General features: G+C 35.7%; 4 protein-coding genes across 4 annotated transcripts; 1 reads left to right on the forward strand and 3 right to left on the reverse strand.

The window, feature by feature from the left end:
• Nucleotides 1-1,394: 1,394 nt before the first annotated feature.
• LOC108650168 (uncharacterized) lies at nucleotides 1,395-2,251 on the forward strand. Its single transcript, XM_018099288.3, has one exon. The coding sequence runs from the start codon at nucleotides 1,610-1,612 to the stop codon at nucleotides 2,060-2,062; it is 453 nt and encodes a 150-aa protein (XP_017954777.1). The 5' UTR covers nucleotides 1,395-1,609; the 3' UTR covers nucleotides 2,063-2,251.
• Nucleotides 2,252-5,130: 2,879 nt separating this feature from the next.
• On the reverse strand, nucleotides 5,131-16,898 carry LOC115563964 (uncharacterized). The gene is made up of 6 exons (XM_089265596.1): nucleotides 16,733-16,898; nucleotides 12,543-13,493; nucleotides 11,652-11,708; nucleotides 10,157-10,237; nucleotides 8,829-10,100; nucleotides 5,131-5,315 (listed from the first exon to the last, which is right to left on the reverse strand). The coding sequence occupies exons 1-6, from the start codon at nucleotides 16,782-16,784 to the stop codon at nucleotides 5,158-5,160; spliced, it is 2,571 nt and encodes an 856-aa protein (XP_089121722.1). The 5' UTR covers nucleotides 16,785-16,898; the 3' UTR covers nucleotides 5,131-5,157.
• Nucleotides 16,899-17,098: 200 nt separating this feature from the next.
• LOC149092469 (uncharacterized) lies at nucleotides 17,099-18,509 on the reverse strand. Its single transcript, XM_089262983.1, has 3 exons — nucleotides 18,303-18,509; nucleotides 18,175-18,244; nucleotides 17,099-17,916 (listed from the first exon to the last, which is right to left on the reverse strand). The coding sequence occupies exons 1-3, from the start codon at nucleotides 18,507-18,509 to the stop codon at nucleotides 17,099-17,101; spliced, it is 1,095 nt and encodes a 364-aa protein (XP_089119109.1).
• A 1,088-nt stretch (nucleotides 18,510-19,597) lies between these two features.
• LOC115563966 (uncharacterized) lies at nucleotides 19,598-21,114 on the reverse strand. The gene has a single exon (XM_030387736.2). The coding sequence runs from the start codon at nucleotides 20,870-20,872 to the stop codon at nucleotides 19,598-19,600; it is 1,275 nt and encodes a 424-aa protein (XP_030243596.1). The 5' UTR covers nucleotides 20,873-21,114.
• Between the last annotated feature and the right edge of the window lie 500 nt (nucleotides 21,115-21,614).

Below are 21,614 nucleotides of genomic sequence, written 5' to 3' on the forward strand. Positions count from 1 at the left end.
TATCGATTTTTGGAGATAAAGTCGATATGCGCGCTATATTCGTATGAATTTGAAGTCCCTAGCTCATATCTTCTAAAATCGAAGCAGTCATAAATACAGCGAGACGGACCTGCGTTCAAGCGGACGGACAGAGCCAAATCGCCTCAGCTAGTCACCCTGATCATGAATATATGTAATTTGTGGGGTCTACCACGCCTCGTTCTGCCTGTTACATACATTTCAACAAAATCATTCTACCCTGATTTCAAATTTTCAGTGGCCTCAGGGTATACAAAACATATTCTTTGAATACATTTGCCACTGTAGTAGTACTTAGTGTGTATATATAAATATCCGGTATGATGAAATAAGATTTACTTTGTTTATGCAAATATAATAATCTATGTCTGTTCATGTGTGTATGTCATAAATGCATATTTTATATACTTTTCCTCGAGTTTTGATCTGAATAAAATAAACGAGGCTATATAGATTAATTAGTTGTTATCATAAAATTAAGACCTGCAAAATACCAAGAAAATTGAAAAAATTAATACAATGATAAATCATAGATAAATTCCAAACTCATTGATAGTCCGAGTTCTAAGTATTATTGGCTTTGTACTCATATATGTATGTAGGTAGAGGCAAAGAATAATCCATAAAGTATGTAAATTAATGATTCGAATCATAAAGTAGTGTTTGGAAAGAATCTTTTAAATTGTCCACAACATGGAATTCTAATAAACAGACAAGCAAAAATATGAGATGACTGATGATATATTGAACACTTTTATCTTCAATTGCATTTTTCAATTAAAATATATATAAAGAAAGAATACCGAAACACAATACCGAAACGTAATGTTCTTGAACGAACATAAATAAGCAACGGCTATAAATTCAATAAACTATTTATTCCCTGTGGGAACAGAGTACAATCATTAACGTCATAAGCATCCGCGACTTTTCAATTTTCAATTTTCAAAAGAGCAAGATACACACAGATCTGACTGCATACGTACTATTGGACATACATATGTATGTACATACATACATAGATTCGAATACGCAAATTCACGAATACAATAAAATACATATATGTATGTATGTAGAAAACATGCTAGGCACATACATATGTACATGGGTATGTTGAACGTACGAGTACATTTATGTATGTATGTATGTACTTTCAATATTTACATACAAGCGTATATACACAAGCGTATTTGTACGTATGTACATATGTATTTAGGTTTGTGTATACAATGTATACAAATATAAAAGAGATACAAATACGTAACACATCAGAGGTGGGGGCGGCATGTGAGGTAGGTACGAGAGCATAAACGATGAGTGGGGCCTTTTGTTTTGTGAATGGAAAAATTAAATGAAAATTCTCGGTGCACAGCAGCCAATTCCGTTATATATACGTCAGTACAATTATAGCTCTCGTAAGAGTCAGTTCAAATAGATACCAGACGAATAAAGAAACAGAGAGCTATTGTGTGAAGGAGTTACTTCACATAGAAGTTTTGTATTTTCTCTGATTGTAGATGAGAGCACAGCCGCTGCGTAATTGCCTGGAAAATCAAAATACAGTTTTGTTTCAGTTGTGCTGCTAAAGATCATGTACATATATCCGAGCTCGCCCGAATCCGAGTCATCATTGCAATCCGAAGAAAGTGCAGCCACCAAGATACAAGCTGGTTTTCGAGGCTATCGTGTGAGGAAACAGCTATACCGCATATCCAAATCGAATAGTTCTCGTAACATCGGCCAACGCTTCGGCAATCGTCATCAGCCGTCGAGTGGTGTTCGACGTCAGCAACGTCAGCAGTGCTCGCACACATACGATACCATGGAAGATAATCAGAAGCAGATTCCTAAGGCTAATGACGTCTCCGCCCTGTCAGACGTCAACTCTGTCGAGGCGCGCTCAGCTATCAAAATTCAAGCAGGATTCCGAGGCTTCCTCGTGAGAAAGAAGCAGAAAATCGCAACAGATGCAGCAGTAAAAATTCAGTCAAGCTTTCGTGGATTCAAGGCACGCAAGGAAGCTGAAAAAATGAAGCAGTTGTAAATTGTGGACCACGCTCTTCCGTATACACTCATAGCTCGTAGCGTGTGTAATGTAAATTAATTTTTTTTTATATAATGCATACATTCGAGCTCTGCGTGTGGCAGCATGCTATAACATTTTGTACATAGAAAGTAGCACTAGATTATTGTAATGAGTTAAACTTAATAAAAATAAACATACTTGCGTTAAGGAACAGTACTTTTATACATAATACATTCAAGCTACTTTTAATGTGTTTGGTGGTCACACAAACAACTTTTGCAAATATAAATAGATTAATTATCAAAATTTTCATGCCTTATATAGTATAGAGTACATCCATATACATACATTTACATACATATGTATACCCATTTCAAGCAACAAATTGTTAATATTAGTGTGGTTAAGTAATCTAACTAATATTAAAAAAAAAAAAAAAACTATATATATATATATATATATATATATATGGTACACATTCACATTCATCCACATATACACATGTGTGTTTCTTTGCAAATTTGTATACAGAAATTATGCGCGTATTTATATTTATCTATTTGCATTTGTGTTTAAGTACAATGTTAGCCCAAACGTTAAGGTGTTTTTTATTTTATTTTTTTTAAATACCTTTATCATAGGAACAGGTGTTTCTCATGGACAAACAAGTAAGAAGGCTCTATTCGAGACTGTTCGACTAGGAGATACCCTGAACCCTCTATTCTGCACTTTTATGTACACACATACACATGCATCCACACGCATGCATAAGCCCGTGCTCTGCTAACTGCGCAGTAAGCAGCGACTGCGCTTGGGCTGCGCTGCAGTGTGGGCAATAGTAAGAGAATTTAGTTGATGAATAATTTTTTTTGTAGACATGCAATCTTAATGAAATTTTCTGGACGTAATCATATGGTCAAAATGTGTGTATATTCCAAACCACAAGTCTCTAGTACTTGCAAATTACTTTTGCAAATTGGGGGCGAAGGGGGCGTGGTATCCAAAATCTGTTGATTACAAAATGTTTGTATTCATCTTATGTATATACGCAATAAATCTGAAGTCTCCGCGTCTATTGGTATTCCAATAAGGCCTAAAAAACAAAATCAATTTTTCGATTATTCTCGATAAAAAAGTTATCGGATGAGTTATCGAAAAAATAAAGCAAACTCGTACTGCGTATGGTATACACGAGTGCGCACACCAAATTTCAGCTCTCTAGCTCTTATATCTTCTGAGATGTCGGCGTTCATACGGACAGACGGACAGGGCTATATCGACTCAGCTCGTCGTGCTGATGAAGAATATATATACTTTATGGGGTCTGCGATGATTCCTTCTGCCTGTTACATACTTTTACACAAAAACATTATACCTTGATTTCCCATTTTCAATGGGATCAGGGTATAAAAAAAAAAAAACAAGTAAGAAAGCTCTAGTCGAGACTGCACGACTACGAGATCCCCTGAACCCTTCGAGCAACTGATATTTATATAATAATTCGCACATACACACGCAACCGCACACACACACACACACACACACACACACACACACACACACGCATACAAACAAACACACGCATATACAGGCGATTGCGCTTGGGTTGCGCTGCAGTGTTGGCAATATAATGAGAACTTATTTGATGAATAATTTAATTTCTAGACGTACGATCGTAATGAACGTAATCAGGATGTATAAATGTATGTGTATACCAAAGCTCAAGTCTCTAGTATTTGATATACGACTTTTACAAAGATGATGGTGAGGGGGTGGATTTAGTGGTGCGGGTACATTTTAACAAAAACCGAAATTGTATAAAATTCATCTTAATATACATTTTAAATTTGGAGACTCTAGCTTGAAAGATGTAGGAGATATAATTATTAAAGTGATCTTCGATAAGGTTTTTTATCGATAAAAAAGTATCGGAATGAATTATCGTTTTTTAGTGATAAACTCGATATGCGCGTGATATATATGGACATTTTAAAAAAAGTTGTAGTCTCTAACTCCTATATCTTCTGAAATCGACGCGTTCAAACATACGGACGGACGGACGGACGGACGGACAGACAGACAGACGGACAGGGCTAAATCGACTCAGCTCGTCGCCCTGATCAAGATTATATATACTTTGTGGGGTCTGCCACGCCTCCTTCTGCCTGTTACATACATTTCAACAAAACCATTATACCCTGATTTCCCATTTTCATTGGGTTCAGGGTGTAAAAACAAGTAAGAAGGCTCTAGTCGAGACTGCTCGACTAAGAGATACCCTGAACCCTCCAAGGTGATATTCTAATCATTGTGCACTTCTTCTATGCACACATATAATGTTCAAATGTATATACATTCCAAAGCACAATTCTCTAGTATTTGAAATGCGTTTTTTACTAATTAGGGGCGAAGGGGACGTGGTATCCAAAATCTGTAAATTACAAAATTCATCATATGTATATACACAGTAAATCTGAATTTTCAAATAAGGCTGAGAAAAACAAAATCAATTTTTCGATTATCCTCGAAAAGACGGACAGGGCTATATCGACTCAGCTCGTCAAGATGTCAACTCAGATCAAGAAGATATATACTTTATGGGGTCTTTCATACCCTGATTTCTCATTTTCAATGGGTTCAGGGTATAAAAATCACTATATCTTCAGGTATCTAATTATTAGCATTAATCTTAATAGAATGATAATATTAACTCACGTGCAAAATTTCAGCGTTCTAGCTGCAAAACTCTAGGAGACACAGTTTTATCCGATTTGCCACGCCAAATGGGTATGTCAATGGGCGTAGATATCTCCGCCATAGTTCGTAATCTTGGGGGATCGGGAAAATTTTAACTTTTTATAAATCGGAGATATACACGTTTACGTCTTCCAAATTTTAAGTCTCTAGCTTTAATAGCGCCGAAATAAACTGCGCTCATACGGACAGACGGACGACCAAACGAACTTTATGGCACGACTACTTCTGTCTGTTACATACATTTTGGCAAAACGAATGTAAAAAGAGCAAATATTTATTTTTCTAACTTTAATATAATTTTCAGAATGTTAAAAATACAAATCATTAATTTCCTTTATTCAATTGAAATGTGACGTTTAACTTTTCTTGTTTTTCTCCTGGGCGCTTCTTATGCGTCTGCGCCTGTGCTTGGGGATAACTCTTAGGACTTCGCATTCGATTTGAACTGGCATGGATTTTTGTCGCAAAACCGGCCAATTCAGTCGCATGTCAGCTCTCTTTATTGATAGCGTACCTGTAATAAAAAGACATTAATATGTATAATTTAAAATATACAAATGTCTACTGGAAAATACGCAGAACATCTGTCAATAGGTCCCGTGTTTTTATACTCATTCACGAAGTGAATTAGTATACTGTTTTTGTGCAATGTCCGTCTTGCTGTCCGTCCGTCTGTCCGTCTGTCCGTATGAACGCAGTTCATTTCGCCGCTATTGAACCTAGAGACTTGAAATTTGGAACACATACTCGTGTATAACTCCGATTTATAAAGTGTTAAAATTTTCCCGATCCGCCCACTAGGGGCGTGGCAAATCGGAAAATGCATTTTCCGATATACCAGAAATCATGTTAGTTGAAGGGCTTGAAATTTGGTATGTAGATCCGCGTTGACCCCCCAAGTCCAAAAAGCTATGGTGGATGTATCTACGCCCATTGGGGGCGTGGCAAATCAGATAAAACTGTATCTCCTAAAGTTCTAAAGCTAGAACGTAGAACGTTTCGCACGTGAGCTAATGCTATAATTCTATAATGACTGATGAAAAAATTTTATGTCTACGCCCAATAGGGGCGTGGCAAATCGGACCTGAAGATATAGTGATTTTTCAAATTTGGCTATATTTTAGGCACTTTTGATGCTAGAGACTTGAAATTTGGTATATATACGCGAGTTGACCTCCCAAGTCCAACAAGCTATAGTGGATATATGTCCGCCCAAAGGGGGCGTGGCAAACCGCAATATATATATATATCTCCTACAGTTTAAGAGCTAGAAGCTTCAAATTTAGATAGTTGAGTTACTGGTAACCTCATCTATCGATGCCCCAAAAATAATTGTCACGCCTCCTTGGGGGCGTGGCATATCGAAAAATACCCTGTATTTTCACATTTTTTGAGCGTAAGCATTCAAATTTCGCATTTACGTTACCGTTAGCTCTTTCTAAGAACTGGCCAAAAATGAGGTGTCTACGGCCACTAGGGGCGTGGCAATCGGCATTTGTAGTATATGCTTAAGCTATCTATGTATGTACATGTATATACAAATAGGCTTAATAGGCATTGATAACACGGAAGGAAACATTTTTATAAAATTTAAAAATAAAATTTAAATATTTAAAAAATATAAAAGAAGCTAAAATAACAAAATTTGTAATTTACAAAAAAGAGTTTTCCGCGGGGTTTGAACTCGCACCCAAGCCATGTTTGTCAAAATAACAAAAACAAACCTAACCAGCGGCTTTGCCGACAGCGCCACCACCTAATATCAACAATCGTAATTTAAATTAAATCCAAAAATGAGATTTTTGTTATGACGCATTAAAGAAAAGAACAGCCAGAGTAGCGGATGATAAATTCAATAACAAAGCAAAAACAAATCAGTTTCATTTCAACGCTAGAGTATGCATTTATGTGTACATACATACACATATACAAATGAGTGCGTGCATAAGAAACGCTGGAATGCTTGATGCTACATATGCGTGCAGACTTATGTACATACATATACATGCATAAATGCGTACATACATATATGAGGGCTATTTAAGAAGAAACAAATTTAAACTTATAAAATTTTTCAATTAGAAAAAAGAATAAAATAAGTATCTATTTTATAAAAAACGAGATATGTATGAAAAAAATACACAACATTGAAGGGGGTATGAACCTCCGCCGCTGTAACATAACTTGCGACACCTCTATCACCCGCGCTATCTTTTTGCTTGACAACCTGGTAGCTAAAATACAATAAGCTAATAACAGAGCGTCATCTGACAAAACTAGAATAACAGCTAGAAAATCCAGGAATCAATCGCAATTCTTAGAATGCTAAAAAGCGCGCTTTTGTAATGTAAGCAAACGCTTAAGAATCTGCAATAGGTGTGACCGAAAGCTATTAACGAAAATTACTCAAAATTATCGATTAATCGATCAAAATTACCAAAAGCTACAATATATAAGCAAAAAGCATAATTGTTTTGTACTAAATTTTTATAAAGCCAAATTAAATTTGAAATAAGAATAAATGCCCCTTTGTAAACATAGCATCATGTATACGGACTGTGAATGAGTATTCCGCAGTCGGTAGCGCCCGACTACAACGTTCTTACTTGTTATACCCTGAACCCATTGAAAATGGGAAATCAGTGTGTGCGTGTATTTGTTTGTATGAGTGCGTGTGTATGTGCTAATTATTTTTGAAATATTAGTTGCTTGTAGGGTTCAGGGGATCTCGTAGTCGAGCAGTCTCGACTAGAGCTTTTTTACTTGTTCCATCTATGTATCCTCAACAAATACAATGTTTACAGAATCTCAATTGAATTATACGGATAAACAATTATTTAAAACAAATTTCATCTACATAGGTAATTTCAGGTCTGTTGCTATTATAGGTTCCAGATAAAACAAGTAAGAACGTTGCAGTCGGACGTTATCAACTGCAGAATACACATTCACATCCCATCAGCAATTTAGTAGCTAAGTTTTGCTCTTATACTTATAAGCCATTAGGCGTAGACATCTCATTTTTGGTCAGTTCATAGAACGAGCTAACGGTAACCTACCTGCAAAGTTTGAGTGATAACACTCCAAAAATGTGAAAAATACAGGGTATTTTTTAAAATACCACGTCCATAAAGAAGCGTAACAATTATTTTTGGGTCATCTTTAGAGGAGGTTATCAGTAACTCAACTATATAAATTTGAAGCTGTTAACTCTTAAACTTTAGAGGTTTTAAACTATAACTTTAAACTTTTGCGGTTCGCCACGTCCCCTTCGGTCTTGGGAGGTCAGCCCAAGTATATATACCACATTTGAGATCTCTAGCATCAATAGTGTGCAAAATATAGAAGAATTCGAAATATCACTATATCTTCAGGTCCGATTTGCCACGCCAATAAAGGGATAGACATTAAATTTGTTTATTAAAATTTATAGAATAAAATTAGCTCACGTGCACAATTTTAGCGTTCTAGCTTAAAAACTCTAGGAGATACAGTTTTATCCGATTTTCCACACTCGCAATGGGCGTAGATACATATATCCGCCATCGGAAAATCAATTTTCCAACTTGCCTAGTGGGCGGCTCGGAAATTTTTAACACTTAATAATTCAGAGGTATACATATGTCTTCCAATAGCGCCGAAATAAATTGCGTTCAAACGGACAGACAGACGAAGCAACGGACGGACAGCAAGACGAAAATTTCTCAAAACCAATATACTCATTTCATTTTCGTGAATGAGTATAATCATTAATCTCTGAAGATGTGTTTTATATTTACTTACTTTACTAAACACTTTTTTTAATTTCCTACTATAAGCATTTTTTGACCGAATGAAATTATTATTATGATTATGAATTAATATTACTTTAATTCGATCTCTAGATAGTTGGATATTGAAAAAAATAAAATAAATAAATCAATAAAGATCAATTATTTACAGTAACAACTCAGTTGCCCATTTGAATCCATGTCTGTAGTATTTGTTCAGCACCTAAAAACTTGCCGCACCTAATGTAATAGCTTACCTCTGTTTGACGACGAAATCGTCTCAATAGGTACTTTTGACTGGTCGCCGGAGACGCAATTGGTATTTTCATTCTCTGGAGAAGAATTCGAATCATTTTGCAATGCGTCTCCGCGCTGAAGCATTTGCCGCTTGGCTGCCAAGGTACTTTCCAGACTGGAGCCATTGGTAAGACCCAGTGCCTGGCGTTTGGGCTTCTTAGTATGCAATCGATATGCCGCTTGAATTTTCTTAGCAGCTTCCTCTTCAATAAAGCGTTCCAATGATTCGCTTATAGCATCATTCCCGAAAGATGCTTTGGTTTCCTGGGTAGACGACTTAGTCCCTGCACTGGCCCGTCGCAATCGTCGCCTTGTTAGAAATCCCCGTGCGCCTGCCTGTATTTTAGCAGCAGCGGAAACAATTGTCGATTCGGTTTCTGTGGATGTGTCCATAGCATCTGTCATTGCAGTGTCTATATGAAAGTCGTCCTTCATGATTTTATTCGGGTCACAGTAATCGGAGTCCGCTTCCGACAAGGAATATGCCATCATCTTTTTGCGAATGTTTTCAGACGTTTCGTCGTCCAGACAGAAACTGCTGCTGTCCTTGGAGCTGTTGCCATCGATAGTACTCTCATTTTCATCGTAAATATATTTAACTGAATCGTTAATTATCACGGACTTAAAAATAGTTTTTGGATCGTCACCGGCAATCGTATAATGCCGAGATAGCGGGGATCTTGAAATTTCCGGATTATTCGACATAGCCCTGCCTTCATCATCATTTCCAAATATAACAGACTCGCTTTGGGCTGAGCTCTCACGAGTCTCATCCCGTTGTAGGCGCTTATATACAATATCACCATCTTCAATATCCAGTGAGTTTTGGCCTTGCAAATCGCTCATTGGCTGAACGAGAGGCTCATCAAATACGGAATCCTTGAGATTACTATCCTCCTTCTCTTGTTTCTCTTGTACTTCTGAAAATCGTCGCCGGGACATTTTCTCAATGATCTGATCCGCTTTTGATAATTTTAGAGATGCGCTATCCAGAGTATCCAGCTCACTTTCAGATTCATTGAGATGCTGCAGTTTGTCTTCTTTTCTATTTTCTGGCCCATCGTTCTCTGATTTGTTCTCATCCAAATTAGAGAGTGACATAGTTCCTTTAACACATTGCATCTCATGTGCTTCTTCAATCCCCTTATTGTGCTCTCGCTTGTCAATATGAGATGAAAATTGGATCTCTTGCCTTATAAACTCTTTCAGCAATTCCCGCATGGTGGCAGCCTCTGGTAAAGAACAAATTTAAATTTAAATGTGAGTATATTGAGAGTACGTACATTACCTGTGGATGCTCGTTCAATAACCGAACTCTTCATTGCTCCTACATCTTCAACAAAATCGAACACTTCATCATTTGCTAAACCTGCTAAATTATTAGAAGCTCCATTATAAGTTTCAAATACTTTACTTGAATATAATTCATTAACAATGTTGTCAATGTTGCCATTGCTTTGAGCATCCAAATCACTGAATTCGATTTGTGCGTTGTGGTTGGACTCAGGTGTGGGTGAATCTATCTTGTGATCTGTGATAGCACCAAGTGATTCAACCGCAGCTGGAACGCTCGAAGCACTTGACAATAGGGATATAGGTTGCGACCCCACAAACCACTCGGGTTTCGATCGTTGCTTGCGTTTAATATAATCACGGAAAGTATTTTGAATTCTAATTGCAGCCGAAATTTCAGATACTGTATATATTGAACTTTCCTGATTCACGGTCTGGGGTGTCTTTTGTGCAGCTTTTCTTGACAAGAACATTCGAAATGATTTCTGAATTTTAATAGCTGCGTGAATCCGATTAAATTTACTTTGCGAATCATCTAACATTTCATTTTCTGCAGTCTTACTATCGTTGATGCCGTTTACATCGTAAGACTCATCTCGTGATTTACGAATTTTGTAGGCTTTATAAGCCCTCTTTATAATATTAGCGCTATTCGTTAGTTGTATATTATCAGTAGAAGAACAAAGATTTTGACCATCCAGCTCAGTTGGCTTATTTTGATTTTGCTTATTGCTATCATAGCTATCAGCAATTGGTTCCTTATTGATTTTACTTGTAATATATTCTTTTTCTTTAAAGTTGGTTTGAAAATTAGCAACTGATTTATCCGTATCTACTTTCACCTCAGTACTTACTTCATTTTCGTTCAGTTCTTGTATTGTTTGTAGCTTTGGAGTAACAAATTCCTGATAACTTTGTTCAAGTACCGAATCAACAAAATCTTCATCCTGAGAGATTTTGCTCCTATTACATTTTGTACTCTTTTTCTTCTCTGATTGCTTTAAGAACTTTTTTGGTATTTTAAAACATGTCCTATCATCGTTGCCATCGAATGAAATAAAATAGCAAATAGATTGTTTGGACTTGATTGGCTCATTGCTTTCAGCTTTCGCTCCATTTATGTAACTAGGAGATCTCTCAATGTTCCTAGATGACTTTATTTCTCCTAGAAATGTGTTTTGTTGGTCAGACTCTCTAGCACTTGCATTCATATTCAACTCATTTGGTTCATTATAAACTTCATACCACAAACCTTTGTCGGTCGTATTCTTAAAAGATTTTAGCTGTAATTCAGCAATTGGCGTCTGCAATAATCGGTTCGATGTATGATTTGATAACTGTTTATCCTTAACATTTGACACTTTTTTTATTTTTTGTGATGCCGTCTTACTGATTTGGGAGCCAATTAATTGATTACTCAAAGGCAACGAAGATTTGTTCTGCTAATGTTAAGGACAAATTATAGAATGATATATTTTTTGTAGCCTTACCACTATTTACATCAGAAAAAGGATCATCTTTTTTCAATCCATCGCTTGGTTCGTTAACTGCTTTAACAATATATGTTAGAAGTAAGGGTGTATATTAATACAGATATAAATATTAATATATATACAAATATTGCATACTTTACCCTAAGTAACAGCTAAATAAGTTTCAAATTGAAAAAGTAAGAAAACTGAACCCGAAGAATTGATATTTCACAATAATAAAAGGTGATGGTGAGGGGGTGGATATAGGGGTGGAGGTTAAATTACAACAACATCTAAATTCAAAAAAATACAATGTGTCTACATTACAAATTTGAAAGCTCTATCTCTAAAGGTGTGGGATATATATATATATATATAATTAAAGAGAGATCGACGCGTTCAAACATACGGACGGACAGGGCTATAGCGACTTAGCTCGTCGTCCGGATCAAGAATATATACACTTGATGGGGTCTGTCACGCCTCCTTGTTCTTGTTACATACTTTTCCCAAAAGCATTATACCCCAATTTCCCATTTTCAATGGGGTCAGAGTATAATAAAAAGACAAGCCCATCTAAATTTACTATCTGATTAACACATTTTATATTCAATAGATTAAAACCTTGTATAAAAGATTAGATTTAGTCAGATTCGGGCTTTGTGCAATGTCCGAATATGAGGTTGTATAAGCTTTTGATATTGAAGCTTGAAATTTCATTAATTTTTTGAAGGCTTTCTTAGTAAAATGTCAAATTGTATTATATTAAATAATTCGCTGGTCTAAATTGCATTTGCATTTATGTATATATATATAATATTTTTTGTACTGAAATGCAATTTAGACCTGTGAATATATATACAAATATATATATTCATATATATTTATGTTTCTTTAAATGAGCATTACCTAAACTCTTTGTGCTTTCGTTTTTCTTGTCAGCGTCCTTTTTATGGTTTATTGTATTAAGCTCAGGTTTGAAAGATTCCGTCTTATTTGATTCGATTTCTCCACCAGGCATTGCAATATTTCGCTCTAGTAAGTTGTTTACAGTATTCTGCGCAGTATTCTCGTTTTTCGATGATATGTTAATAGCTGGATCTACCTCTGACTGAGTTAATGAATTTTTATCTATAGAAACATCTTTATTTCTCAACATCCCGGTGTCCATTCCTGTTAAATTTTGTTGTATATCTTCAGGCTGCTCTAAAGGTATTGAATCATCCATTTCATTTCTTGTTCTTAAATAGATCTCATCTAAGCCTTCTTCTTGCACCACTTTTGGTATTATGTTAGTATTCGTTTGCCCAGGTTTATTCAAATCTTCATTAGAACTGGGTGGATTGGTTTCTGTATCTGATACTTCATTATTTTGAACAGAACTATCAACTATTTTAGTTATTTTCCCAGTCATGATATTATCAGGGACAGTAATATGCTCATCGTCTGTGGTCGGTGCTGGTAAATAATCATTTTGAATAATATTTTTTTCTGCTGACATAGTCACAGAACTTGATGCTTCAACAATATCATCTACTGTTTTTTTAAAAGGCCTATTATCACCGTTATCGACCTCCGAAGGTTTCCGGAACTCAATTATGGTTAAGTCTTCTGCACTTGTAGTGCTCTCAGTGATACTTTGACTTTCTATTATATTTAAGTCTGAACTTTCCGTTATATTTTCATCAAGTTGTGTTCCATCAGGGGTTTCAAGTAAAACAATTTTACTTGGCGGCACGATGGTTAACTCATAATCTTCTTCGGTAGGAAGAACACTATGAATAATAATTGATGTTCCAAGATCGTCAAATAATTTGTCATTGGATTCAGAATTAGATAAAGTATCCGCGATATCCGATGCTGTAAAGATGCCAATGGTGTACATTAGATATAACAACTAAAGGTGCTATAGCACTACAGGAGTATTTGACTAGGAGATACTCTGCACCCTGTGCTACTATTTGAATCTTTTATGCAATAAATATGTAAATCAAAATACAAATTCCTGCTTTAATAACAATTTTTCCAGTCACATTAAAATATTATTTTCAAGCAGAGCCCGTTTTCCTGAAATTTCAAATTTTCTTATACGAAATGTAAAATATTTATAAATTATGTGTTCATAGTAGGATCTAGGAACTAGGAAATTAGTATCTTATATATAAACAAGTAAGAAGACTCTAGTCGAGTCTGCTCGACTAGGAGATACCCTGAACCCTCCAGTCTGATATTCCAAACACTCTGCACCTTTTTTAGGCACACATACATACACACGCACGTATTAGAACGCGCTCTGCTAACAGCGCAGTAAGCAGCGACTGCGCTTGGGCTGCGCTGCAGTGTGTTCAATATTAAACGCATTTATTTGTTGAATAATTTATTTTCTAGACGTCCCATCTTAATGAAACTACTCATAATGTTCAAATGAATGTACATTCCAAAGCACAAGTCTCTACTACTTGAAATACGCCTTTTACAAAGGTGAGGGTGAGGGGTCGAATTTAGGGGTGGGGGTAAATTTTAACAAAAACCGGATTTATATAAAATAGACATGAATCTACATATAAAATTTGGAAGCTCTAAAGGTGTAGGCGCTATAATTAAATAACTAGCTTAAGGTAAGGTTTTATAATCGATAATAAAATATCGGGAGTACTTATCGATTTTTAGTGATAAACCTGATATGCGCGTGATATACACGGACCTAGGAAAACAAATTTCAAGTCTCTAGCTCTTATATCTTCTGAGATCGACGCGTTCATACATACGGACGGACGGACGGACAGACAGACGGACAGGGCCAAATCGACTCAGCTCGTCGCCCTGATCAAGAATATATATACTTTGTGGGGTCTGCCACGTCTCCTTCTGCCTGTTACATACTTTTAACAAAACCATTATACCCTGATTTCCCATTTTCAATGGGTACAGGGTATAAAAAAACTTGTGTCGTCGTGTTTGTTGCCAAATTCCTCCGAAAGGGTTCGGTTTTTATTTTGACGCAACGACCTTACGATATCATTCAGTGACGCAGTGTACAATGAATGAGGATTTTTGCATTGTCATTGAGAATTTAGCCAGTAGGCTTGATGACAGTGATAGTTTTCAACCACGCTCTCATGTCAAACAATTATTCAAGCACATTTTATTAATACGTGAACGTTATTAATAAATATACATGTAAAGGTAAGGCCAATAATGAGCAATCGAATATAATATTACGTCACTGTTTATCGCCAAACAGTTTTTCAACTTGATTAATTTATGTTTGATTAACAGACAACAACGCCACGAACACGCAAGGGGTCTAATTTGAGTCGTCGAACACTCAAAGGTAGAGGCATGCAAGATAGCAGAGCACAATGATCAGATGAAGGAAGGCAACAAAGCAATGCAGATGTCCGTGTGAGCGTGGCGCAGTTACCTGCATCACAATTGAAAGAGGCACGAGATGAAACCAGAGAGAGAAACCAGCGAAGACAATTAGAACGAAGAGAAGCGCGCAGATTCGATCAACAGACGTAGAGGAATTGACCGACAACGTTAACTTCGCCTAGCATTTTAGTATGAGCCTTATGTTAAATATTATGATCATTCCAAAGTGGCCATTGGTACATTGGTCAAGGAATGCCCTTAAATTTAATAAGTAAGAAGGCTCTAGTCGAGACTGCTCGACTAGGAGATACCCTGAGCCCTCCATTCTGCACTTCTTTTATGTACACACACATACACATGCATCCACACGCATGCATAAGCCCGCGCTCTGCTAACTGCGCAGTAAGCAGCGACTGCGCTTGGGCTGCGCTGCAGTGTGGGCAGTAGTTAGAGAATTTAGTTGATGAATAACTTTTTTTGTAGACATGCAATCTTAATAAAATTTTCGGGCGTAATCATATATGTGTGTACATTCCAAAGCACAAGTCTCTAGTATTTGAAAAAAGTTTTTTGCAAATTGGGGGCGAAGGGGGCGTGGTATCCAAAATCTGTTGATTACAAAATGTTTGTATTCATCATACGTACATACACAGTAAATCTGAAGTCTTCACGTCTAAAAGTATTCCAATGAGGCTCAAAAAACAAAATCAAATTTTCGATTATTCTCGATGAAAAACTTATCGGATGAGTTATCGAAAAAATAAAGCAAACTCGTACTGCGTATGGTATACACGAGTATGCACACAAAATTTGAGCTCTCTATTATATCTTCTGAGATCTCGGCGTTCATACGGACAGACGGACGGACAGACGGACAGACGGACAGACGGACAGGGCTATATCGACTCAGCTCGTCGTGCTGATCAAGAATATATATACTTTATGGGGTCTGCGATGATTCCTTCTGCCTTTTACATACTTTTTCACAAAAACATTATACCTGATTTCCCATTTTCAATGGGTTCAGGGTATAATAATGAGCCGCTCGGAAAGTGTTGCATGTGTTTTAAAACTGCAAGAAATTGAAACACCACCGGAAACATTGCAATGGCATACGATTCTGTTTATGAAGAACGTGACTGAGGCCACTGTTTTTAATGGCAAGTTTCAAGGCGTAAATATATGGCTGTTAAGAGTCCCTGTAATTTCCTACAGATGTATCAATTGAATTGAAGCGTATTCAATTCCCAATCAAATTGGCATACGCGATGACAATCAATAAGTCACAAGGCCAAACGTTGTCTGTATGTATGTGGCTTAGATTTGGAAACACCATGCTTTTCCCACAGACAACTATATGTGAAATGCTCTCGTGTCGGGAAACCATCTAGCTTGTTTGTGTTGGCTAAAGATGGCCTAACAAAGAGAGATTAGTATGCATTTTCTTTTAAATGTAATTTTTAGTAATAAATAATCATACTTCGGTTGCCTACAACGCTTTCAAATATAACTGCATCCCCACACACATATAGTAAATTAGTTATTTTGTACTTCATTTCAAAAGATTTTCTAGAAATAATGGACATGTCAAAACAACGTTTGCAGGGTTAGCTAGTATACTCATATGTACAAAATATGAAAGTATAATACTATAAATAAAAAGAACAAGATAATAAATAATTTTAAAACACTTAACTCTATCAAAAGTATAACTGATTACGTACTGTTATTTTCGTAAAGAGCATCGTCGTTAGTATTCTTCGCTTGATTATGCATATTTTTTAAAACTGTCTGAAGGCTATTTACTTCAATTGAATTTTGGATTTCTGAAGTTGGTGTATTGGGAGAAATGGGGTCATCCCCGTCATCCAAATTTTTCGTGGCACTATCTTTTTTATGTAATTTTATTAAATAATTATAAAGATGCATTTTTATAAAAAATGTATATTAACAAATATGTTCTCAATTTACCTGATGTAGATGCGGTGACGGAATTTTCGTTACCACCGTCAGATGACGATTTTTTGGGACTCTAAGTAAATTTTCAAAATATATAAGTTTAGTTTTCTCCTTTAGATTTAGAGGATTGATTAGTTTACCTGATCGCCTTTGTCGTCATTAGCGCTTTCTAGGCTATGAGTATTTATAGTATCTGTCAATGCATTCTGGCAATGATCTGGGGCTGCATTGCTTATATTAGTGATCTTATTTTTGTCAAGGCCTTGCTCTTGGGGTCTAATGTCTGTGGCAAGTGGGCTCACGTCGTGTAAGTTTTCTAAACTTTTTGTGTCAGTTGATATTTCTGAATTTAGTATATCGATTTTAATTTTCTCTGTTAGCTCACTTCTATTTGACGTATTTTCGGTAATAAGATCAGTTTTGATTTCTGAATATTGCTTAATAATGGAGCTGACAGAGTTCGAAGATGCAGATGTTTTGATATTCTCGTATTCTTTGGATTCCAAGCTTTCTTGGATACTTGATTTGGTCAAGGATTCTTCATTCACGGTGCATTCGGTTGGTATTTCTGAATGTTGCTTATCAACGGAGCTGACAGAGTTTGAAGGCTCTAATGCATTGATGCTCTCGTATTCTTGGGATTCTAAACTTTCTTGGAGGCTTGATTTGGTCAAGGATTTGTCTACCATTATATTGCCTGGATCGACTTGATTTTCCTCAGTTTTTTTTTCAGTTTCATTTACAGTATTTTCCGTATTAGCATCGGAATTAATCTTATCTCTGTAATTATTTGTTCGGGAGTCGGTAATAGCATCGGAATTAATCTTAGTATTAACAGTATGAATTTGGAAGTCCACTGGAATTTCAGCGAACGTGGTAAGTTTACTTATATTTTCATCTACTGTATCATTTAATTGATTATTGTGAGGATTTATACTGATGATATCGTCTGAAAACAAGTAATCAAAATTATTATATTAAACTAACTACCCATTTAAAGTCAACAGACTGCCTCATCTTATCAATGATTTTGTAATAGTCAAGGCAGTAGAGCTAATTAATCGAAAATGCAAAATCACTAATAGAAAATTCCTAAATTACTGTAATCTGTAACTAGCGTATTATGATATATGTATGAACAACTATTTTATTTCATATGAAATTAATTTTCTTAGAGTATATTTAATATTTTTAAACATTCATTTACCTGTTATCGGATTTATGAGATTGACGTAGCCAATCTCAACTGATTTTAGCGCAGGTGAAATTGGATGATTCTAAAACAAATATTTACCCATTAATGTTTTTTATCCCATAATTTTTTTCATCGCTTACCTGATTTGGTGAATTATCATAGTTGGACTCTGATGATAAATCCGCAGCCCTTTCTTCCAATATCGTGGTTATTGTATCCAAAGGTTGAGCAAAAGCCTGCGCTGCGCTTTGTTCTAGATCTAAAATATTTGTGCTCAGCGGTCTTATTTCAAGAGATGAAGCACTGTTGTTGGACGCAATTATATTTTGATCCTCGACGCCCCCCATTTCAATAATTTCAGCGTTCTCGAAAATTCGATAGTCATCATTAAGGCTATCACCTTTTATTATCGAACACTTTTTAATTTCATCAGTTTTAAGCAAAAGTATCTCACATTGAGCTTCATTTCTTTTCTCGTCATCAATAATGTCTAAAGTAAAACAAATAAAATAAAGTTATGAAATCGAAAATAGTAAGGCCCATAAATAAACAGTTTTTAGCTACTTGAACTTGTTCTATACTTATAGAAATTTCCACTGTATTTTTTACAACCTGGAAATAATGAAAAAAGACATATTTATCACATTTATGTTACCTGAATGATTGGTATGGACATTTTTGCTTTTGCTACCTGATGATGAAGCTGCAGTTTCAGTGATTAGATTCTTGAAAATATATATTTCAGTGTTTACATTTTCTCCAATAAGATTTTACATTTTCCTTTTACCTGATTGCCTAGGTCACTTGTTGTTTCCAAGGATAATATATCATTCCTATATTTTTCAGGTTTGTGTTGTCCAGCTTCTAAAATATGAAATATTTTGTAATAGTGTCCAATTTTTTTAATAGTGAAATTACCGTCGTTTCGAGACTCCGCTACCACTTCCAATCGCTCCATTTCAGTATTAGGTTTGATCAAAACATTTTTAATTTCACTTTTGTTTTCTGAAGTCAAATTATTCGATTCTGGTTGACGCTCGGCGTTTACAATATTCATAGCTTTTATTTTTTCAATACGATCTTTTTTTGAAATATGATATTCTGTAGTCAGTTTTTCCAACTCATCACGGGTCTTTGTCCTGAAGTTTTTATTTATATGTTCGTCTTCAGTTTCACTCAGGTCTGTTTCATTATTACTTTTGGCTGAAAAAAATTTTATATATTTAGTTAAGGCAATTATTATTCAACATTTCTGCTCGACATAAAGAAATTTTTTGATACGTTTCAAGGTGCGAAAAATATAATTTATAGATCTGTAAACCATATAAACGTATCCAAAAATAATACATACTATATGTTTCACGTTTATAACAGCAGACAGACAATGAGACTAAAGTATAAGCGAATTATTTTCACTTCATTAACGGGTAGTAAATTAAAAAAAAAAAAAAAAAAAAGTTTTTTTACCTTGTCTACTACGATTTTCTGAATTTGTATTTGTGTTTATAGATTCTGTCCCAAATATCATTTGTCGGTTTGTATTTCCGTTCTCAACTTCTTCATCTTCCTTGATAGTTTGTTGATGCACGCCCTCTTCATAATGAGTACTCCCAAAATCATGCTCACCTGCCGACTCTGTTGAAAGAAGAGCAGTAGAGGCGGACGTATAAGATGCTGCTTCGGAAGCATTGTCATTCATCTCATCGCATTGATCGAGGTCAGCATTTATATGTCCTTTGGCTCTCCGCGCCCTAACCATACTTCGAAATGCTCTTTGAATGACGAATGCTGCTGTTGTCATGGTAATATTGTCATCTGGAGTAAGGTCCTCGGATTTGGTTAACGTCTGCTTCTTCGATTTCTTATTTCTCAAATATTCTCGCATGTACCGTTGTATAATAAGTACAGCCCTCATATATTTTACAGAATTGTAACGTCCTTCATTTGTCTGTTTTGATTCCGCGGAAGTTTTAGATCGTTTTTTTGTTAATAAACGCCGAAATTGTCTTTGAATTATTATAATAGCATTTAAGACTTCTTGGCTGCAATAAAAATCTGTAGTCTTCGAAGTAACCTTAAGTTGGATTAGCTTTTCTGCTTTTTGTTTCAAATATTGTCGAAAGTATTTCTGAATGATGCACACAGCTCTTATGTACTGATCGTTTTTGTTGAGCTTTCCGATTTGTTGATCCACATCAGGGATATTTTGTACTACTTCTGGTGTCCCACCCGTCGAGCTGAGAATACGTCCACATTCACACGTAGTCACCTTGCGTGCCGGCGACTGGCTCTCATTTTTCTCCATAAATTTTTCATAAGCTGTATACTGAATATCTCCCAGTTTCGATGACGAAGTTTGAAGATTTTTAAAATATTCTATTGCGAATGGAACTAAATATTGAGGATTCTCTCGCAGGACGGCTTTGATGAACTGTTTGATTACTTCGGTTAGATTTTCAGGAATTATATGAAATGCAAGAGACAAAGGTACTTGCTGTCGAATGCGATTTTTCACGATAGTTTCGTAACTTTGCTGGGTTTCATATTTGATCACCTTTCGCTGAATTTTTCTTGTACCCGCTAGGCTTTCAAAGTAATCTACTGAGAATTTATATAGATCTTTGGGTTTTTCGCGTAAAACTTCCTTAGTATAGGTTTTTACCAGATCTCTAAGACCTTCCGGAACTCTTGGTAAATTAGTTACAGCCATATCAATAATGCCTTCGCACTATGCAAAATGTTCGCTTCTGTTGTTGAATCAATACTGCGAGAGAATTTCAACTCTTGTAGCTGGAAACCTTTAAGAGTTGCGTTCACCGTTTCCATGCTTACCAAAAGGCAGCCACAACAGTCAAGACTCCTTGCGTCACAAAGCACTACTGACTCACTTCAATATAGGTAATATAATACATTTTGTTATTTTATTGAATTCAAGGAAAATTCTCACTTTTATGGGACTCTGGAATAACTTAAGTGTATAATAATTAGTAGATAAGGTAATTTGGCACACGATTTGTAGGTATTAGGGAATCCTGCAATATACATAGTTGCTTTCTCAAGGTTTTCGCAGTTGGCCGTATAATATTATAAGTTATTGGTTAGCGCTCCAAAATATGAAGAAATCGATATTCCCCTCTCAATAAGCATGCTAAGCGAAATTAATGACACGAATAAAATTATGTCATTGAACACTTTAATATTTGATTGCTTTAGATTGATAGAGAAGCTCAACATCAACATGCAGTTGATGGCATTCTACAACTAAAGAAAAACTCTCTATCAGATTCGAGCTCACACATCATCAATCGTTTTTATACCCTAAACCTATTGAAAATGGGAAAACAGGGTATATTTTTGTGAAAAGTATGTAACAGGAAGAAGGAATAATCGCAGACCCCATAAAGTATATATATTCTTCATCAGGACGACGAGCTGAGTCGATGTAGTCTTGT

Source organism: Drosophila navojoa, chromosome 2, assembly GCF_054131105.1.
Source record: "Drosophila navojoa isolate 15081-1374.11 chromosome 2, UAZ_NAV_1.0, whole genome shotgun sequence".
Classification (NCBI taxonomy): domain Eukaryota; kingdom Metazoa; phylum Arthropoda; class Insecta; order Diptera; family Drosophilidae; genus Drosophila; species Drosophila navojoa.

Bases quoted from the DNA above. Each gene is read 5' to 3' on its own strand.
- LOC108650168 (XM_018099288.3), top strand. From the start codon at position 1,610: ATGTACATATATCCGAGCTCGCCCGAATCCGAGTCATCATTGCAATCC.
- LOC115563964 (XM_089265596.1), bottom strand. From the start codon at position 16,784: ATGCATAATCAAGCGAAGAATACTAACGACGATGCTCTTTACGAAAAT. The intron at 10,238-11,651 runs GTAAGGCTACAA...ATAATTTAGCAG, and splicing joins TTTTTCTGATGTAAATAGTG to GTTTAGCAAATGATGAAGTG. The intron at 10,101-10,156 runs GTAATGTACGTA...GTTCTTTACCAG, and splicing joins TATTGAACGAGCATCCACAG to AGGCTGCCACCATGCGGGAA.
- LOC149092469 (XM_089262983.1), bottom strand. From the start codon at position 18,509: ATGGGGGGCGTCGAGGATCAAAATATAATTGCGTCCAACAACAGTGCT. The intron at 18,245-18,302 runs GTAAGCGATGAA...TATTTGTTTTAG, and splicing joins ATGATAATTCACCAAATCAG to AATCATCCAATTTCACCTGC. The intron at 17,917-18,174 runs GTAAATGAATGT...ACTTGTTTTCAG, and splicing joins TCTCATAAATCCGATAACAG to ACGATATCATCAGTATAAAT.
- LOC115563966 (XM_030387736.2), bottom strand. From the start codon at position 20,872: ATGGCTGTAACTAATTTACCAAGAGTTCCGGAAGGTCTTAGAGATCTG.